This window comes from Apaloderma vittatum, unplaced genomic scaffold, assembly GCF_000703405.1.
Source record: "Apaloderma vittatum isolate BGI_N311 unplaced genomic scaffold, ASM70340v1 scaffold32533, whole genome shotgun sequence".
NCBI lineage: Eukaryota > Metazoa > Chordata > Aves > Trogoniformes > Trogonidae > Apaloderma > Apaloderma vittatum.
The window spans coordinates 42527-63198 of NW_009710440.1; the positions used below are offsets into that span (position 1 = coordinate 42527).

Below are 20672 nucleotides of genomic sequence, written 5' to 3' on the forward strand. Positions count from 1 at the left end.
TCTTATACATCTGGAAAATTAAGTGTTTAAATTAAATGTACTTTAAAACCATAATAGAAATGACTATCGATTTTTACAGATTTCTGGAAAGAATAGCAAGTTTAGTCAAAACATTGTCGCAAGTTTACATGGATGCTCATGAACAATATCTTTCTGAAAAGAGTATAGTTACATGAGTAATTGCAAGGTTATTAGACAGGATATTACAAGCTAGAAGATGGTGGGGGGAGTGAAGTAGCAGCTAGCTAAACTCTGAGATGGTTTCACAATATTTTCACCATTGTTTCACAAGGAATCATAACTAATATCCAAATTCTTACTTATAAAAGACATGCTTCAATGGGATATAAACCCAACAATGATGGGTAACTTAATTTCTTGCCTCCCCCCTTCCTTCCCAATATAAAAGAATTGAGTATAAAGTCAGAGTTAAGAACAAACTAAGATGGAAAAATCCAGTTAAGTCATCCAAGTGACTAAAAGATGTTTTAAATTTGTGTATTTCCCCACAGTTGGGTACATGAACTACAGCTTTCTACCACATACCACACTGGAGGTTTCAGCTTAAAAAGTTTCTCTGCTGCTTGTACTGCTTTACCAACATCATTAGCCAGCATGCTCACGCTGAAGAACTGTCCCACATCCCAGTAACTGTTCATTTTTTCTAGGCTTCCTTTTCTTCCCAATAAACTGTTTAACCGTACACCTGTAAAATTTCAATTAAAAACCATATTTTGCAATCAGTAAAACACTAATAAGTGTTTTTCACTGATAAGTCTACCAGTAAAAGACCAAGAAGACTTGATTAAGCATTAGTGATAAAAAGAAAGTAGAAGTTTTCCCCAGAAAAAAAAGTAATTGCCCAACACAGAGGCTGGCTCTGCAAATAACATCCCCAATACGATTCAGACAGTCAAAACTCCCACCGCACACAGGACTGAAAGACCTCTTGTGCTCTCTGTCTGTGCTATCTGCCTTGTGATTCTTGGCATAAGCTGGGCATCTCTGTGTCCCCAAGATCTTGCATCTACTGCAAGATCTGAATCTACTAGCATCAATGGCTAGAGACTTACACAAGTCTACTGCAGAGTAAAGTCAGGTGAATGTCTTAAAGCCACCTTTGCATTCTTCCCCTTTAAGGGGAAGGTATGTGTTTCACACGGGATCTGATTCTAAATATAATTTTCAGCTATTATTTTTCTGAGAAGAACTGTTTATATGCATCTGAACCTGAACTGCCCGAACCACCTTTCTGCCTACGCAACCCATCACTATAATAATTTTGTTTTCTTCACAGGGAGAGAGGCAGAAAACTTGTCCATGGCACTTTATGTGGATAGTTACCTATTTTTCTCAGTTCCATTGAGCTTTCAAACTGTTGTCCTGCAACAAGTAGCAAAACTGCAAGGTTAATGCCGGAATACAGCGTTGACTGGAGTTCAAATCCTTTGCGATACCTGCAGAGAAGAGTCAAGAGCTCACATCTCACTGTACAGAACTGAAACACTGCAAAGTTTTGGTAGGTATTTTAAACTATTGATTTATTCTAACGACTATATGGCTAGCTAGTACCAATGGCGCTCTTTGCATAGAGGTCTTGGATGAAACTAGCTTTTAACCTTATGGTGAGAAAGAAAAGTATTTGCCACTTTGTGGAAAAAAACCACACTGGTTACTGCAAAACACTTAAATGCAATAGAACCTAATTTTATTATATTATTCCTACGAGAAAAACAATGAAAATACTAGTCTTCAGTGCAAGCTTTAAAAAAAAAAAAAGGCTCCAAGCTCTTCATTTTAATGCTTCATATTCATTAAAGGTAACTGAGACAGAGCTGACAGAGGCTGAATGCACATCACTAGCTGGTGCAGGATGAAGAGATCCATCTGAAGCTTCTAAATTCACTACTACCTGTCCGTGTTGCACTAACCTAAGGTAATTTGGCAGGGAAAAGAGAGGGGAGTATTTCACAGTTATATCATTCCCCGCCCCCCTCCAATACTATGTGCATCATTCTATATTCATGATAGTCTATAAAGAGAATCAAGGAAACACTTATCCAAAGATCTGGTGCTTAGTAAACCAACTACCCAAATAGGATGAAAAAAAAAAAGAGGTAAGTAACTGATCTAATTCTTAGAGCCCTGCTTTTCATAACGAGAAGTAAAAGTTTGAAAACATTTAAAAATAGATATTATCAGGGGTTTTGTGTTACCACTCAATAGCCTGATCTCGACTACTGATGTCTTTATAATCAGAATCCAGAAACATATCCTTGTAGATCCTTCCACATAAGCAGAACATATCTGGAGCAGGGTGATCACACGTCTGCAGGACTTGAAGCATAACTTGTAGTGCCTTTTCTCTGTCACCTGCATTATTTCTTCTGAAATCAATTACAGAGAATAAAATAAATTATTTCCGATCCGAAACAGTAACTTCAAGATGGCAGAAAAAAATAGCTCCCATCAATCCCACAACCCATCCGTCAATACTACATACAGACTTGACTTTATTTAGACTGACGTATGATTGTTAGGTTGACTGATAAAAAACAAGTATATTCTCCGATCATGCAAGTCTGCTTCTAGCTCACGTAAGAACTGATTTAAGCCTAGAATTCCTCTATGAAAAAACTACACCATCTGACTCCTCCCTGTACAATCAGACTTTGTACATCCTGCAATGAGAAACGAGCGCTTGTTTAGTGTTCTTTCCTGACAATACTTAGCAAACTGTTCACTTCCAGTATTCGAATTATAGCTCATTCAGCTATGCATGAGATTTGTAATCTTGAACTTAGATGATCCAGAGTCAATAACAGGCAACACCCAACAAGTACAGAAGAAGACAGGTCAAAACTATTTTAGCCAAAAGACTTATGGAGCTCAGTATGGAGCCTCTGAACTACAACACAAATAAAAGGGCAAATCTGAAGTGTTTTTCTTTCTTAATTAAAATTCTTCAATTAGAGGGAAAAAAAATGGAAAGCGAACAGTTGTCATACAGCTTCTTTTGATAAATATTTAACAGTTGTATGAGCAAGAACTGGGTGATTAAGTAACATTTCCATTCCTTATTATTACTAAACACATCAGAATTTTTGCTTCCATTTACCTTGCTGGTTTTGTATGTTTAGAATTCACTATTTACTGCAAAGAGTCACTTAGAACAAACAAAAATATCTATTTGCAAGAGTAATGCAAAGACCGCTTAAGAGTTTAATAGCCTTTTCAAGACATTTTTTAATCACCAGAGAGATTTGAAATACTTACCAACTCCTTTTCAGAATTGTTTACAATCTTCTGATCCCTACCTAGGTATCCAGGAACAGGCTTACAAGTATTATGACTACTTTGTCACCAATACCAGTGGCAGATAACAGTTTCTAGAAAATTCATTATTTGCATGCCTTGAAAGGATTAATATTTACTGTAAAGTGGCTCAGTTTCTTAGGTAACCACCTGACGCAGTAAGACCAATAACAACACATCTGTAGAAAAAAACAGGCTTCTATGCATGTTAGGTGATGGAGAACATCCAATATGATTAAACAGATTTGTAGCTAGTTGTGCAGGCTTTATCCTGACTTTGACGTCACTAGTAGAGTGTAAACTTTCACAGCGAGTACTTCTGACTATTTTTAAAGCATTTTTCTCTACAGATTGACTGTTTTTCTGAAACAGATGCTGGTCTCTAATGAGCATACAAGGGGAAAATTAGTAGCCTTTTTCAGTTATGCAAGAAATAAACAGAAGATAAAAAGTGTGGTGGTAAATCCATTGCACAGGGGTACATGCCGTAACCAAACCTCTTCTGAACTAACGAGGTTCTTTAAACAAGAGCACCCAAGGTTCATTGCTGTCAATACGAATACAGAGAAAGTTGAGTAAACAGAGCTTAGAACAAAATTAGGCCCTAAAATATAAATCCAACACCTCTCAGGTCATGTGTAACATGGTCACTGAACTAGGCATGTGTTCAGGTTTTGCTGAAAACACAAAAAATGCACAAATAGTCCCTAACTTACAGCATTTTAGCACAGAAACCAAAAATTTTTAAAAATCACTGTTTCCCTAACAAGACAAATGTTGACTCAGTTCTACCTTGTATGAAAACAGGTTAAATATTAATGATAATACGAAAAGGTGTTATGTACAATGCATAAAGAATTATGGGATTAGGAAAAAAACTCAAACTGAGAGAAGAACAATCAAAGTTATGAAATGGTTTCTGTATGAAAAACCTTCCATAAACTAAGGCTTTTCAGACAAAAATGACTGTATAGAGAATTTTTTTCCTAAAAAAATAACAGTGTTGCTCTGCAGGACAGCACCATAGCCTCTAATTACTTCCTCTAAATCAGCCTTAATGTTTTCTTGCTAGTTTAGCTTTGCCTGATAGTTTGCATCCTGCAGAAACTGATCACTGATTCACTTGCCAATTTGCTCATTGCAGCATTACCACATGATTTACCTTTCTGCTTACTCTACCATGTTTCTTTAATCATAGAAGTCTTCTCACTTCTCCATCCACATATGCCTCTTTTATTTGTTTCCCTCTTCCTACCCAACTGCCCACTCTTTCTTTGCCTCTCTGAATCGCTCTGTAGGGCTAGAAACCTGATGGAAACAGCTTAAAATGTAACAAATTTATTTTTTTTTAATCGTGTGCATATAAATACGTATACCAAACAAGCAGAATTGAGTTTGTCATCATGTGTAAATGTTTGCTGCTCTTCACTCCATCATCCCACGGTCATATTTTGTTTTAACCCAGAGTTGGAGTCGGACATTCTTATTCATAACGAGAGGTATTCAACTCACACAACTTCCTCAGAAGCCAAGGGACCTGCAGTATTGCTTCTTCCAGAAAGCACGATATATTAAAAATCTTTCTACTAAGTTACAACAGTATTTTTTCTGTCTCTCCCCACCCCATCCCTACTTCTCCACACTCTCCTCTCAGAAAAAGTTCCTTTTCCATAACTTGACAACTTCAGTCACTGAAATTGTGGCTCGGATTTAGAAGCCTGGAGGCTCTCTGTGCTGCTGAGACATGGTTGCATGTTTCTATGGGGGAACAATCACACCACCAAGCAGTAAGGATTGACTCATGCTTTTTCCTTCTCTTATACTCACAGCATCCTCCATAGCTGCTGACATTTAAGGGATTGGAGACACTCTTAGATTAAAAATTGTAAACTGCTAATGGTACCAGAAACACTCTCCCCACAAATCAGTCCTGTTCCCATCCACCACCCCCTCTCAGTTCTCTAGACCTCTCCCCCTCCAAAGCACAAAAATAATTTGTTGAGGTTTGCTTCAGTTTGTCCAAGTTTTCTCTGAGTTTGTACTAATGGAGAGAGGTTATGAAAACACTAATCAATCTTTATCTGTGGAAATCAGAATCTCTTTATAAATCTTTCCCCCTCCCAAACTTACTTGACAAACATGAAAATTACCACTGCTTTCTCAGAAAGTCCCTGAGCCACAGGTTGGTGGAACCAATGGGAATATTTCAGGAGATTTATTGCTATGCATTTTCCCGTCTTCATACTCTTCCTTGGGTATATGCTCTTGACCACTGTTGGAGAGAGGAATCTAGGGTACAAGGAACTATGTCCTGAGCCAGTATGGCCATCTTTATGTGTCTCTCTCCCCTACTTCTCAAACATCATCCAGAAATCACACTCTATCACAGCCTCTCACCTGGAATAACATTGCCTTACACCAAAAGCAAAATTATCTTTTTTTTTTTCCTTCTCCCTAAATGCATTCTCTTCACCAAATCATTCTCTCCACTGCAGTCATTATAAGGAGTCCTAGTTTTAAGCATCCCTAAAACAAAAACTCTTCCTGCTTCACAGACTAATTTTACCAGCTTTAGAACATTGGTATAATTAAGGAACCAGAACTACACTCGGTAGTGTCCCATAAAGTTCTTAAGAACAGCATGGATTTCACTGGGACAAGAATCAGCTCACTCTGTAAGTACCAGCTGATAAAATCCTTTTTTTTCACCTCTTTGCTCACATCTTCCCCTGGTATGGCTGGTTTCCACTGGTCTAGCTGGAGAAGACTGTATACTATAGAAAACCATATGTCAGTGAAAGGTAATTCACTCAAGGGATTTCACCTTTAATTTACTTTCTATTTCATGTTGACTTACTAATTTGATCTTATTACTTTAAGGTGTTTATAAGCAAACATATTTCTTGAAGAGCAATGCACAGAGGAATAAATCAATTCAAACAATTCTGAAAATGTCTTCCATAGAATAGTACATTCAAAAAGAATAACCTGGTTTTTTCCACTCTTCCTGTATGAGTCTTGTTTATCTTCTGATTTTAGCCTTCAAGCAGCTATCAGTAGTTTACTGCACGTACTACAATTTAAAAAAACCCCCTGATCTCAGTCTCACATAGCAGAGGAAATGTCAGTGAGACAACTTAATCAGTCAGTATAAATATAACCATTCATAAAATAACCGGTCTTCATATATCATACTGTGTTCATTTATTATCACGTACAATGCCTGTGCTCACAGAAATTATATGTAATTAATAATAAAACATGTATTTTGAGTTTTCTTGCATAAAATTAGGACACTGTTAGTTAAGTATGCCTTCATGTCTCCCTACCAGATGATGTGAACTGCTAATGACTCTATAGCAATTATTGAGAAATACAATTAATTTGGATTAGAGTTATTACACTTGTACTCTCAAAACAAGAAACTAATTCAGGAGTTAAGACCCATTTCACTGAGGATGCCATTTGGTTTTAGAACCTTGAATATTGGAAACAGTGAATAAGGAAAATGAGACCCGAAATTAGGCTTTGAGATTGGAACTAAATTTGCAAGTCTCCAGTTAGTTATGACAATGAAAAAACCAGTGCTTTTTTCCCCCCTCATATACACTTCAGGTGCTTCACGCAAGTCACTCACATAAAATTAGGAACTCCATGATGTGCTTTTTACTATATCTGAACAGAACATTTTAAATAACCCAGTGTTTTTCAATGGGAATAATTTTCTATGGCTACTATTATTCACAATTACTAGTGATTTTCTACTTGCACCCTGTTACGCCCTTCACTTGCTAATTGCATCTTTTTATTATTGTATTGGAATATGTTGCTTATTAAAACACAGCATGCTGAGTTAAATAACAGTGACTGCAGCTGCTCTCATCTTTAATATAGATAAAACTGGCTTGGAAAGAGACTGACGTCTGCACAGCTCTGGCCTCATGCCAGGATTGGGTCTGGTTTTAAAGTCTACTCTGTTTTGAACAGAACTTGGCATACCCTTTGGTCTCTTTGCAAGCTTCCTGAACTTGCTAACTGCAGTCCTGGTAAATAAGGCCAGTTGGAAAATACTCAAATATAAGCTTACTGCAAAACATCAAAAACTTGGCTATGCAGCCCCAAAACTAGTGAAGCAGATCCTAAGCAAACAGCCAGCTGACAAGGACGCTTATTTTTGAATTGACTACAAATATCTGTACTTTATCTATCTACCATACATTTATACTACAGCAACAGTAAATAAAACACTAAAGAAAAAACTAGCATAATTTTTTATTACTTAACCTGATCACAAGTAAGTAAAATTCACATGAACTCAATTTTCCTGTCCCATTTGTTCTGATCATGATCTGTACTGCTCATATGACTTGCTCAGTGTTTTAGACAATTTGAGACAATGTAAAACACAGAATAGGAAATGGTTCATTTTATTCTAAAATGATTAAATAACAGAAGATACTCTATTAATTTTTTTTTTAAAATGCAATATTATAGTTATTGTTTTCTACAAAAGACTTGGAAAACAGTAATAGGATTTTAATAAAACCTTTAAGATCTCTTTTCACTGTTTGTTTGGTTTGGGTTTTTTCAAGATGGATCAAAAATTTAACTGTTGCTTACAATTAATCCAAATGATACATTAAAATATTCCAATGTTGTGTTTCCAAACACAAGAGGCATGAATATATGTATATATAATACTTTAATAAATCATATTAAATAACTTATATGTCCTTGTCCCTTCAGAAGAGTCTTGGGGGGTTTTACTTTTTTTTCCAAAGGGAAGAAAAAAGCTCTAATACTAGAGAATCAGTTTTAACATCATGTCATACATATAGGTAGCATTTCTACCTTATTTTCATTAATAATGATAGCTATTGTACTAGTTATCCAGGCAAATTATTTATTGGAGGGCTAGCTGAATGTGTTCACACATTCAGATTCTCTAAGACATCAAAACCCAGGGTGAAAGCTTCCACTGAAAAAGGATCATTGGCCAGCTCCTCTGTGTGGGAATCTAGAAATTCATCAACAAAAGCACTTGGCATACTTCAGCTATACGAGCAGTATATGGAAAGAGCTCATCTGGCAAGAGCCAGTACCTAAGTCCATTTCGTAAACTACAAAATTTCTGAAAAAAACTCAGAAATTCAGGTCATCACTACAATGTAATTCAGGACCCATATCTGTACTTGCCAATGTAAAATTACACCCTGTGATCAAGGCAGGTGGATTGCGTATTTTTAGTTTGGTTTGGTTGTTTTTTTGTTTAAAGGAAACATGACCACCAGTCAACTCATATAAGAGACGGTTCGCTGTGTGGTTCTGCCATGGACTTGCCCTCACTATTGGTGCTGAGGCTCCTGCCACGGGAGTTGGGATGCAGGTAGAGTAGAGGCTGAGAACTAGAGGAGAAAGGACAACCAAACACCTGAGGCAGCTGGAGGTCATCCTGCATGACTGTCTTCTAGCTTCATGCAGGTCCCATTACCCAAAGACTTGCCAGAGAAATGTGCAGTGCTCATTTTATAGACGCCCTAGCTTGAACACCTGAAGGCTAATTAAAAAGTTACACTTACTTTTATTGTTGAAGGCAATGGGATTTTTAAATACAATGGGATTTTTAAATACACATCATCTGCTTATACTTTAAAAGACAAGCCACACTGCAGACACTTCAATTTGAGGACCTTTAATTAGTGGACTTCATGTATTCTGTGTATTAGCTCCACATCCATAAATCTAAGTAAAACCATTGTTCTGTTTCTCCACAATATGGTGATAAATTACTCATGTATTGCAACAATAAACATGAATAGTCCCCTAAGGAAGTAATGATATTTCCTGTGTGGGGTGGAGAGCTGTGCCATATCATAAATGTGTATTTACCATATGGTACTGTTACGTCCTCAACAAGCAGATCAACTCAAAATACTGAGCTACTGGCAGCTGGCCTCCAGCTATTCCAGTGCACCACATCAGGCAAAGCTCTCAAGAAAAAAAATCAGAGCGCCTTAAATTAGACACACATTTAAAGTGCAGGAAATAAAATAGTAACGTTAATTCAGAAATGTCTTAGCTTTCAAGAATCTGGAACTATGAGAACATCCTTTCATGGCAGCTCCCATATCTCATCTTCTTACACAGTGCTTGCCTCCCAGGCAAGGTATACCCATGAACTGAAGCAAACAGCCACCCACATCTGAAACAACCAGTCCTCACACAGCATCTCACTTCTTACCAAAGCTGAGAATACAAATATTAAAAACATTTGTGTTGCACATTTGGGCAATTTGTTCTATACCTAAATTAAGACCTAAATCTCAGCTGGTAGGCAGCTTAAACCAACCTGCAGCTGTATAGAAGTGAGCACTCTCTGCTCTGCTTGTGTGTGGAGTCAAAACTAATTAGCTTCAGTCACTGGCAGAGGAATGACCTTTTGCTCCCTAGGACTTCTAAAGAAGCAGCTAGGAGGGCGACCTATTTAGAGGGCCCAGGCTTGCAAAGAAGCACAAGCCTGTCGCTGCAAACATCCTTTATTAGCTTCTGTTACTAGACGTAAGAGACGACAAATCTTAAAATGCTCTCAATGGGCTGATCTGAAATGGAAACCAGGGAGGAAGACCATGATCTAGGAAAGGGGCTGTGGTTAAAAACCTGCTTTATGAAGCAAGGTACCAGAAATTAGCAGGAAAATGCCTGCCTCCCCTATATATGGTAATAATAAGTGCTTCAGTACACTTCTGCACAGTACTCCACAGGCAGGCCCACGCCTGCTTTGCTCATGATCCAACCCCAGGTCAGACCCAGGCTGGCACTGAACCAGAAGACACGCAGCTAGGCCGGAACGGTGCTAAGTCTAAAGTCAAACATCTCTGCCCCTTCCCTTAGCACAGCTTGTTAACCTGGACCCAGAATCACACACAACTGTGGGCTCGTGTCCCCCTGATGTACCAGCAATGAACTGAGGCCCCCAGAAGCAATCCTCTACCCCTTCCTGCCACACCACTAGCCCAATGAAAAGCTAGAATAACACAAACTTGAAAACGCAATGTGAAATTAATTGCCAACAGAACTCAGTTACACAGTCCAAGAGAAAGTAAATGAATGACTTTGTTGATCATGATCACAGTTCTGGTACACTTTCATAACGAAATTAAGCCAACATTAACTTCTGCAAGGTCAGATAACTCCTACAGCTGCTAATTCCCTTTTGCTTATGATGTATTTTGTTTCTGGTAGGCTCAACCAGTTGTACTAAGCAAAAATCATACTGTTCTGTATGCTAAAATTAGGGGAATATTAAGTGAAAACATAATTCTCTATTATTATAAATAGATTCTGACAGAACTCACTAAAAAGAATTTGGTTTTAAAACAGAAGAAAGTAAGCGATCCAAAAAGGCCACAGCAGTAAGATGCTGGAAGCAAAACTCTAGGGGTTGTAGAAGCTAAGTTCTGCATTCTTACTGTTGGAAAACTAGTCATTTATTCCTGAATAAACTTTTCCATAGAAATGTTTAAATCGTCCCCAGAAGAACACAACAGGAGTCACACTGGTTCAGGCTAGCAATCAATTTAATGAAACCTGTTGATAAGGAAAGTAAGTTCACAAGTAAATCTTACAGGGGCACTATTGGCATTGCCAAACTGGAAGATTGCATGGCATGAGGCTCACAGGGTGCTCAAAATACAAAGAATTCGAATACAGAAAGAGTAAAGGAGCTTGCCAATTTTATTATGCACATTGTAAATGAAAAAAAAATATTAGAAAACTGATCAAATCAGGATATTTTCCTAAGGACAAGGCACAACCCTAGTCAGCATTATTTTTTCTGGCAAATTTAAACATCTTGAGTCAAACTCCTGAAACAATAAAAAGTTGGACAAGCTTCTTCTGAAAAAACAGGGCCAAATTCTTTTTGATGAAACCACTTCTCCAGACACCAGTATATGTTAAGGAGACTCGAATTTCAGAAGCTTTATAAGATCTGCAGGTTTGAGGGCTTGAGAAAAAGGTGGAAAACTCTATTTTTCAGTCATAATAACTACTATATAGCCAGGATCATGGTTTATAATTTACATAAGAAAAGTCAAAATAGTGGCTATTACACTAAAATATAGCCTTGTCTTATACATGAAAAAATTTAGACCAAAAGTGCAATTTTTCCTTTTAGTTTTAAGCTGCCTAATAAGAAAATTGTCTTTCATTAGGTGTGATAAATACTAGAGCAAACGGCAAGTTCTACAAATGGATTCTCTCTATCTTCATACATTCAGATCAAAATTTCAGTGAAACAAGTTAACAGAATCAGTAGATGGCTAATCAGCTACGACTTAATGGTCTACAGTATCAGAAACAAAGAATCAAGACACTCAGTGTTCATTTCATATGAATTATACGTAGGAAATATATTCACATATTTGGTATCAAGAGTTAAACAGTAATCATTTATCCCTCTTATTAAAAAGGCTTCGTCATCACCTAAATTTGGCTTAAGTTTCCAAACATGGGTCTAGTTACCTTTTCTGTGAGATATTTGGGCATTGTCTGACACCTAACACATTTCTTCTCAGAGAGGTAATTACAATTGAAATCAATTCACTTCTTGCGACTTACTGTTTTACTCTACATACTCTCTCTGTATATATAGATAAAATATGTATTTTATACATATTCTATACTCTATATATTCTGTTCTACTCAGTATACTCTGTATTATTCACTACCACATTTTTTCAAAGATCACTTCAAGCTACCTTCTACTGCATCACTCAGCATATTAAAAAAACACCAGGTCCTCTTCAAAAATCTCTGTTTGCTATGAGCTTTCCTGTTTGCATGCATTGCATTCTTTGTTCCTATGTGTACGACCCTGCAAGTGGTTGCACGGAAACAATCTTAATTTTTTTTTTTACAGAACATAACCTACAATATGTTGTGAGTTCAACAGTATTTCTGTGTTTCCTAATCTAACAATGTGCCTGTAGGTCTAGATCAGCTTTCAGTCTTTCAAGGAAGCTGTATCATGAATGCATATTCATGATTCAAGCAGTGCTTGTTACTATTACTCATACCCCTATTATACTAAACTTTTCAAGACATTCAGAATAATCAGTAACTCAGAACAAACAATCTCAGCCTAACCAAGAACCCCTTAGTATAACTCCAGTCTTTCACAATTACTCAGGTGGCCTTTGGATCAGATTCACTCCTATTGGGTTGTTGTGAAAATGAAGGTTGTTGTAAAACACTGATTTCAAAAAAGTTACAAGCTGTCCTGGTGTACAAGAAGTATGGGTCTAAGGAAAGATGTCTGTAGTAAATATCAATGTGTACAGAAAGGGGAAAGAATTTGATATTACCTGCACTATACATTTCCATATAAACCTATACTGAAAGGCAATAAAATGAAATAACCTCAATCAATCATGCTTACCGATTCAATGCAAAAGCATAATGAAATTTAATGTTATGTTGATCAGCCAGATCACAGGTAGGAAGCATTTCTAGTGTTTCTACCAGCTTCACCATAGCATCATAGTCCTGGTATGAATTAAGAGAAAAAGAAACAATATAAAAGCAACTGAAGGAAAGCATCACTAAACCAAAATGTATTGTGACTGCTAGACAGTATCTCAGCTGACTGTTCCCAAGAGTCAGTGAAACAGCCACAAATTCTGTGTAAGGAATTAAACAGGGATTTTGTCTATCCGTGCCAGTACTTGGCTCTTCCCCATCTCAACACCACTGCCCACGTTACTGAATCCCTCTGGCCAGTTTGATCAATTACTCTCCCAGCATCAGGAAGGAGAAATGATGAGCCTGGCTCTTTCAGGCTTTATTGAGGACTTTGATGAATGACACTTCATCAGGTCATCGCAGACTCGAGCACAGTTAATTCTGCAGTATGTCAGCTGGTTTTGCATTCACTGGGGTTTCACAGAGGTAACCCACATATACCTCACCAAGGGAGCCACTTTACTGACATCACAAACGAGCTCACATTACTTGATTTGTTTGTTCAAAACAGGTTTCCAGATGACCACATTTCTCAAGGGAGAAGACATTTCAAAATAACGCAAATCACCACCAGAAGTGATCAGAATGAAGTTGGATAAAGTGCTGCAGGAAAATAGGTAGGAAAGTTGGGTTATGCAGGATGGTGTGGTCACCCACTACTCTCACGACCCATTTACACTTATGAAATAACCTACCGAGCTTCCTTGGAATGGTTGGAAGCATGTTTTAAAAGGGATGTCAAACACGCAGATGGACAGTTTGGAAGTATAATATGAAGGCTGTGTTCTAGCAACACTAGCACTTATTAAAAAAAAAAAAAAAAAGAAAAAAGGTGCACTTCTATTTTTAAAACAAATGAATGTTTCTTTGAATGACAGTTCTCGGTTGGACACCTTTGATCAATACAACAGTCACAATAAATATATTTTCTTTATTTCTACGTATATTTGACTTTGGGAGTGGGAGAGGACAGGGAGGGAAGGGAAAAGCAAACATTTCGATCAGCAGGGCATTTTTTTTTCTTTTGTTTTCTGTTTTTCAAAGGGGGTAAAAAAGGGCTAAAAAAAAAAAGGAGATGACCTCAGAAAGTCACATAATACATGTCTCTGGTTCATAGGGCAAAATAAATCAGAGTCTAAAGCCCCTTAAAAATTGCCCAATAGACAAATCAAACTGTAAAACAATGTAACAATTTGCTGTCAGCTTTGAATCATTGAAAAACAAACAACAGGAACAAACAAGAGCCAAAATCCCATGATAAAATAATCTTTCTTAGTCTTTAGGAACATACCTGAATATCTCTATAAGAAAGAAGCAGGTTTATGACAATATCAGAAGTCAGCACTTCAGTATTGTCCATACGAAGCTTAATCCTGGCCAGCTCCTTAGCCAGTTCATCTCCTTGATACTTCTCTCTGGCTTTTCTGATATCATTTAGCAGTGTTTCTTTATAATAGGCACTAAAGAAATAAAAACCAGACACATAGGAAGAAGACTTAGATATTTCTTATGAAACATGGTTATATTTCTAATAAAAATCATAATATATAATAAAAAGTACCATTTCCTCAGAGTGAAGTGTACATCAAATATTTCCATACTTGTCATTAACTCATTATACACGTGCCAGCCTGCCCCACCTCAGACTGTGTGGCTACGTATCAATACATTTATGATCAGGACTGTGAGATAATTTTATCAACACAGTAAAACTGAGGCATTTATTTGCCCCATTACTGACCGTGACAGATGCGGTATATTGTATCTGCCTAAAGAAGTCAGTGATTGGGATAATGAAGTGACACAAGAGCGGAAAGACAAGCGTGCAAAAGGAGTAAAGAGTCTTTCAAACAAAGAACCTAAATTGAAAGCAAGCCACAAGAAGCTGATTCAGTTGTAATTTCTTTGATGAACATAATACATAACGTGGGCAGGATCTATGTAAAATCCTCCAGTAAGTGCATCTTATTTAAACTAAGATCAGTGCACAATGCAACATCAGAGTTTTTGTAGAAAACAAAGTCACACAGACATTATCAGTATGACAGTTATAAATAACCTGGACAGGCTACTTAGACATAACTTTATTTGGAGCAGCTTATGGAGTCTCCAGTTTGGAAGTCAGCAGATGTCACCTGGCAGATACACAAATGTATACAATGCCTTTTTTGTTTACAGATGAGTAAAGACTTCAACTTTGCTTAGCATAAGCCCTACACATAGCAAAAAAAAAGTAGTTCTCTGCATAAAATACATTGTATCTTCCATATAACATGTAAGATACATTTATAAGGCAAAGTAGCAAGGTCACAGTAAGCACTGTTTGAGAGCTCTTAGTTGTTTTACTGTCCCCGAAGGTTAGGCCTAATTCACCACGATTTCCAATCTCAGGTTTCTATCCAGCATTGCATTCTACCAGGCTAATGATAATTAGTCTTTGTTGCGTTAACCAAGCCAAAAGGGGATACTGGGCAATGCTTTCCAAAATTATCCAGAGGACTTAGGAATGGGAGTCACTTTGTGAGGGGTTGGCAATGGGGAAAGAAATCAGAGGGATTTCAGCACTACCTCATGCTTCAGACACTAGGAGAAAGAAAATCTAGAAGCTCAGTCTCTTCCCAGACTAGCTGAGGAGTACAGGGTGAACAACTAAGTAAAAGAGACCTCCATCCCCAGTCCCAATCCTCAAAACTCCGAACCCCTACCATGTTTAGTAGGTGATATAGAAGGCTAATATTAAAAAGAAAACATAAAAAACCCCAGAAAACAAAAAACAAACCATGCAAGTCAGATTTGATTGCCCATTGCTGCCATATAGATACATTTTTTTGATGACAGAAAAGGGCAGTCTTTGACTTCGAGCCCTATGAAGCAGCTGTGACCTTATCTCCTCCTACAACCTTATGCGCTGTAATTTATACTTAAGCAGTTTACCTTACCCATGGACTGCCTTTGCTTACTGTTATTTCAGGAAGTAACCATAAATCTATCTCTAGCATAACATGGCCAACTAGTTGCAACAGCTGCAGGACATCAATACAGAAAGCAGTGAAGTTAATGGTTTCTTTTAAAACTATATTAAGTACAGTGAAAAAGATAAAAAAATCAATGCATCTAGAGATTCTGTATCTTTTTTTCATAACATTAAAAAGAGACTATCAAAGGTTCTAGATGCATATGTGTTGTAAAATTACCATGACGTAACATGAATGTCCTTGAGAAGGCTGATAAACTTCTCCACCAGTGGGACACAAAGTGGCCCCAGGATATTGTCCCAGCTGGGTTGCATATACTCAGAAGCTCTTCGCTGGGCATCACTTTCACAGCAAAAGTAGTCGGCACAAGGTGTGACGATGTATGGAATAAAATAGTAATTACCACTAGAAGCCTAAAAGAAAAACCAGCACAGTTTAGAAAAAAAAATGAAACCAGAAATATGCTTGTGTGTACAAAGTATCTTTCACTGTCAGAAAAAAACCATTTAGATTAAGGCTGGTACACTATGAAGCTTTACACAAGATTTACAGGCATTAAGTTCAATTAATTTTTTTGTAGGAGAGTTACTAATATTAATAGGGATTATGAATAAGGCTTCAGATATGTTAAGCAACAACAACAAACTATTCAACTCTTTTATGTGATGCACAGACCCTAAATAGGGTCCGACAATTACAAGCTAACCTTTTGCTTCCAATTTTTGGAGTCAGAGATGTACTTGCATCCTCTAGGCTCACTCTGTGCTAGGAAGGATATGATGGAGAGCTCACCAAAAGGAGAGAGAAATACAAAGGCATTGCAAGGACTTTATGGAGATGTTTAATCCAGAGGAGCCTACAAAACATCTGCTGCATGCAGCCATCAAACACCAAACCAATGAACCAACGAAGCTTTGAAGGCTTTTTAATATATGTAAGACTTCTAACAAAAAATTCTAGAAATAAAAAACCAGAAATCCTTAATATGCCACATAAAAACTGTAAATACAGTCAAGGTGCTGAAAGGGGAGAGGAAACAGGAAATGCCCTTCAGAGCCCCAAACCAGCAAGTTCAGAGTCTTCATTTTCTGAGCAAGACCCCCAAAACCAGACAACTGCAAAGCTGTCCCTTTGGCCACCATCTTGGGGATATCAAGGCATCAAACGTGTACAGCAAAAACATACCTTTCATTTTTTTCATATCATCTAGGCCTGCAGTAAAGCCATAGCCATTTGAAGTCACTTTGAACAGTGGGAGAATGCAAAGAGGATGGAAAGAATGGATATGATGATGGCACATTTTTATATGTATTAGTAAACTAGACAAGAGAAATAGATTGTCCACAGGAAGTAACAATGTAGGGCATGCAGTTAATAAAAAAACAGGTGGAGAAAGCCCTGTATCAATACACTCTGTGGCTGATCTGAGCCTGTAAGGGTTTAGAATTTTAAATTATTTCTAACAGATAAAAGTCAAGTCACATTTCTTCCTCATAAATCCTACAGTAGAGTATCTCTGTTGTAACAATCTGTTGCAAGGTGTCAAGTGTTAGGCCTGGGCCGGCCACTGAATGCTGACAAGGCTATCTTTACTTCTTACTGAAAAAGTCTGAAAAATTGCAACCCAAACCACCAGTATGTTAAAACAATCTATTCTCAGCTTTATATAAATGAATATCAAGTTCAGTGCAATGCAAAAGCAGCTTGTGTATAAACTGTATTCTTAAACCTGTAACAGTGAATTAGCTCTTCCTGCAATGGGGAGAAAAAAAGTCCAATTTGGAAGTATGATGTCTCTTGCAACACAAAGAGAGCTGCAATTATCTACTTAAAAAAAATAGCAATTTTCAGAAAAAAATTAAATTACACATGTGAAACAATATATTAATCTTTTTCTGTCAACATCTCATCCATTTGACTTTGATTTCTTGCCTCTTTTTGGATAGTGAAATTTATGCAATTAAAAATACATTTTTATCCATGACAGATACGTTTTTGTGTGCAGAAGTAAAAAATTTTGCACATATCTGAGCGTGTCACCTTGCCAGAAAAGTAACCAGCTCCAATTTTCTAGCTTCTTCCGTCCAATATTATAATAAATTATAAAGTCCCTTCATACAGAATGTGTGGCCTTTCTAAAAGAGTCTTCCTTATCTTTATTACATAAAAAAACAAGTTCTGACCATCTATTTTTCTTATGCTATCAAGGAGTAGAAATGGCTGAAAATATCATCCTGGCTTCTGACTGTCTACTCAGGATGCTGATCTCTGACACCAAAAGCATTATAATAATTGTGAAAATTCCTCTCCTGTCATACATCAACTACTTTTTTTTAAGATAATAAAGATTTAGCACAGGTATGTACAAAGGAACATACACCAAAATTCTAGCTGCAAATATATATAATCTACAAATTATGACTTATTTAATTGCAATAGCATTATCACTTCATAGCTTATAAAGACTTTATGCTGACTTGTTTTATTTCAGTATTAGTAGTTAAGTTATTATTAATGTCTTATTTTGAGAAATTTTTAAGTCAGAGTTACAAAAAAACAAGCAGACTGAAAACAAAAAGCTCTCATTTTCCAGCAAATAATGTACTAGATGATCTGGACTAGATGATCTTTTGAGGTCCCTTCCAGCCCCTAACATTCTGTGATTCTGTGATACCCAATATACTAGCAATGAAACTTGTACTCAATCTAACACTTTAAAATCTACCACAAAAAGAGCCAAAAGATTAGGAACATTAAAAAACTAGCAACTAACTGCAAGTAAGTTGAGAGATGGACTTGTACTTCAGGGGAAAATGATTAAAGTAATTCAGCATAGAGCTATGCCCTTGGTGAAGGGCTGGTAATATTAGGCCCACATAGACCATCTTTAGGTTCTAAGCAAGACAGGCCAAAGGCAGAGTGATTTTTGTCTTATAATACTCCTCTAAATGTTTTCCTAATGCTGTTAGAAGTAAATTTTTACTGTCATAATTTTTTTTAAATGTACTGCTACAGTTACTCTGGTGTAACTGCCACTTTGTGACAAAGTCACTACACTGGAATTAAACTTGTTGTGTTGCTTGGTTTTTTTAATAAATAACGTTGAGTAAAATTTCTGCATTTTTAGAGAGGGAATTATGCCTACATAGCTAACAGCATAATTTTTTTACTTTAGTCATGCAGTTAATTTTGCCACTTACTCAAGCATCAAGAGTATTGGGAGGAGTGTTTACCCTGCCTTAGAAAGCAGTTAGAAGGAAAACACACAGGATAACAGAAAATGAACTGCATTCCCCCAAAGAAGTCACAAAGGTTTGAGTGTTCCAAAACATCTAAAGTGCTTGGGAACGAGTTTGCAAGGAACAAATAATCTGAGATTACAATCACTTTGAAGGAAGGATCCTCATACATTTTTAAATGCCTAGAAACACAGTAAAAAGGTGGCATATTTATTAAACAGAAAGCAAATTTAAAGCAATACATACTTTGCCTATCAGACTACCATTGTGATATTCAGGAGGTACTTCAACCCGAAGAAAAGCTTTGTGGCTGGCAACCTACTCCAAATTGAAATAAAACAACAGAGGAAAACACCACAAACAGTGTAAGAATCAAAAAGACAGACACGACACATGAACAGAGAAATCATTAAAGAAAGAAACAACAGGAAATGAATATAGATATTTATAAGTGCATACTTAAAAGACCAAGAAAACAGTGCAATATGTTGCTACCTAGAATGTAAGATTTCTTTATCTACACAATTTCTTTGTCTATACATCTCCTTGTATCATCATTAAGATGTTTTCAAGTCTTTGAAACATTTACGAACCAGATTCATTACCTAATTAGTTAACTATAACCCAACAGATACAATTGCACATCCCTTGAGATGGCAACACTTCCATAAAAATAACTTCCATAAATTTTAGAAGTCTTATTTTTCATTATATCAGCAATGGAATATTTCACGACTAGAAAACATTAAAAGAGGTATTTAGTAGGTTACTCATTGCCTTTGTATTATTCTCCCTCCAAAAGGAAAAATTATTGTATTTAAGACATTCTTACTCTTCTTTCATTCTGTGCCTTTTTGCAAACTCTTTTAATACTTCTGCTGCCTCTGGCTTTTTTAGAAAGATATCATTAAATGACCATATCACACAAACCTTTATATAGTGCAAAAATAATTAGAAAATAAACCCCAGAAACGTACTTTGCAATATTACTTATTCAGATTATTAAATTCTTATAAAGTAGTCATACTTTAGAGTCTTGGCTCTCATTTCAGCCCATTGGGGCTACAGAATTGGAGAATCTGAGTCCAAGTGCCAAAATATTTCCATTTAGCTTTCTTAAATGTACATTGCCTTGAAACAAATTTATACAGCTACTAAAACTCTGAAGAGACTTTCTGTCAATTATAATAAAAAGTGGTTTTTCAATATAAAAATTTCTTATGGCAAGGATAAATTGCAATCTGTTCCCTTAAGATCAAGGAGAACTTCTGCTAAGACTTTGGCCCAGACATTATTCTCTCCTTTCTGTAAGAGCTGCTACAGGATTTAATGAAAAACACTCCCACATTTATATCTCTGAACAACCTTCATCTGGCCCACAGGCCTAAGTATACTATAATAAACCTTTTGCTTTAATAGCCAGCTTACTTTCCTTTAAATACCTTCCCCAAAAGGATTTAACAAGGTTATTCAAATTTCTTCCGGCATATCACTGACGAAAGAAAAATTAAGTCTTTCTTCTTATATTCTGTACTTGGCAAAATATTTTTTTCAGAGTGGGAAATTCTAGTTTTTGTTTTCAATGCCACATTCAAACAAACTGAATGGATCAAAGTATGTA

The 20672-nt window shown here is 36.6% G+C and overlaps 1 protein-coding gene across 1 annotated transcript in view; it reads right to left on the minus strand.

Annotated features, from left to right (window-relative positions):
• The window catches only part of MAP3K15 (mitogen-activated protein kinase kinase kinase 15), a 57930-nt gene that overhangs the window by 29820 nt on the left and 7438 nt on the right, over positions 1–20672 (minus strand). The window contains exons 3-9 of the mRNA XM_009867297.1: positions 19298–19369; positions 16032–16225; positions 14129–14297; positions 12755–12861; positions 2217–2387; positions 1345–1457; positions 547–706 (exon numbers count right to left, since the gene is read on the minus strand). Of these exons, the coding sequence (XP_009865599.1) occupies positions 547–706; positions 1345–1457; positions 2217–2387; positions 12755–12861; positions 14129–14297; positions 16032–16225; positions 19298–19369 (986 nt within the window). The remainder of the gene's footprint in view (positions 1–546; positions 707–1344; positions 1458–2216; positions 2388–12754; positions 12862–14128; positions 14298–16031; positions 16226–19297; positions 19370–20672) is intronic.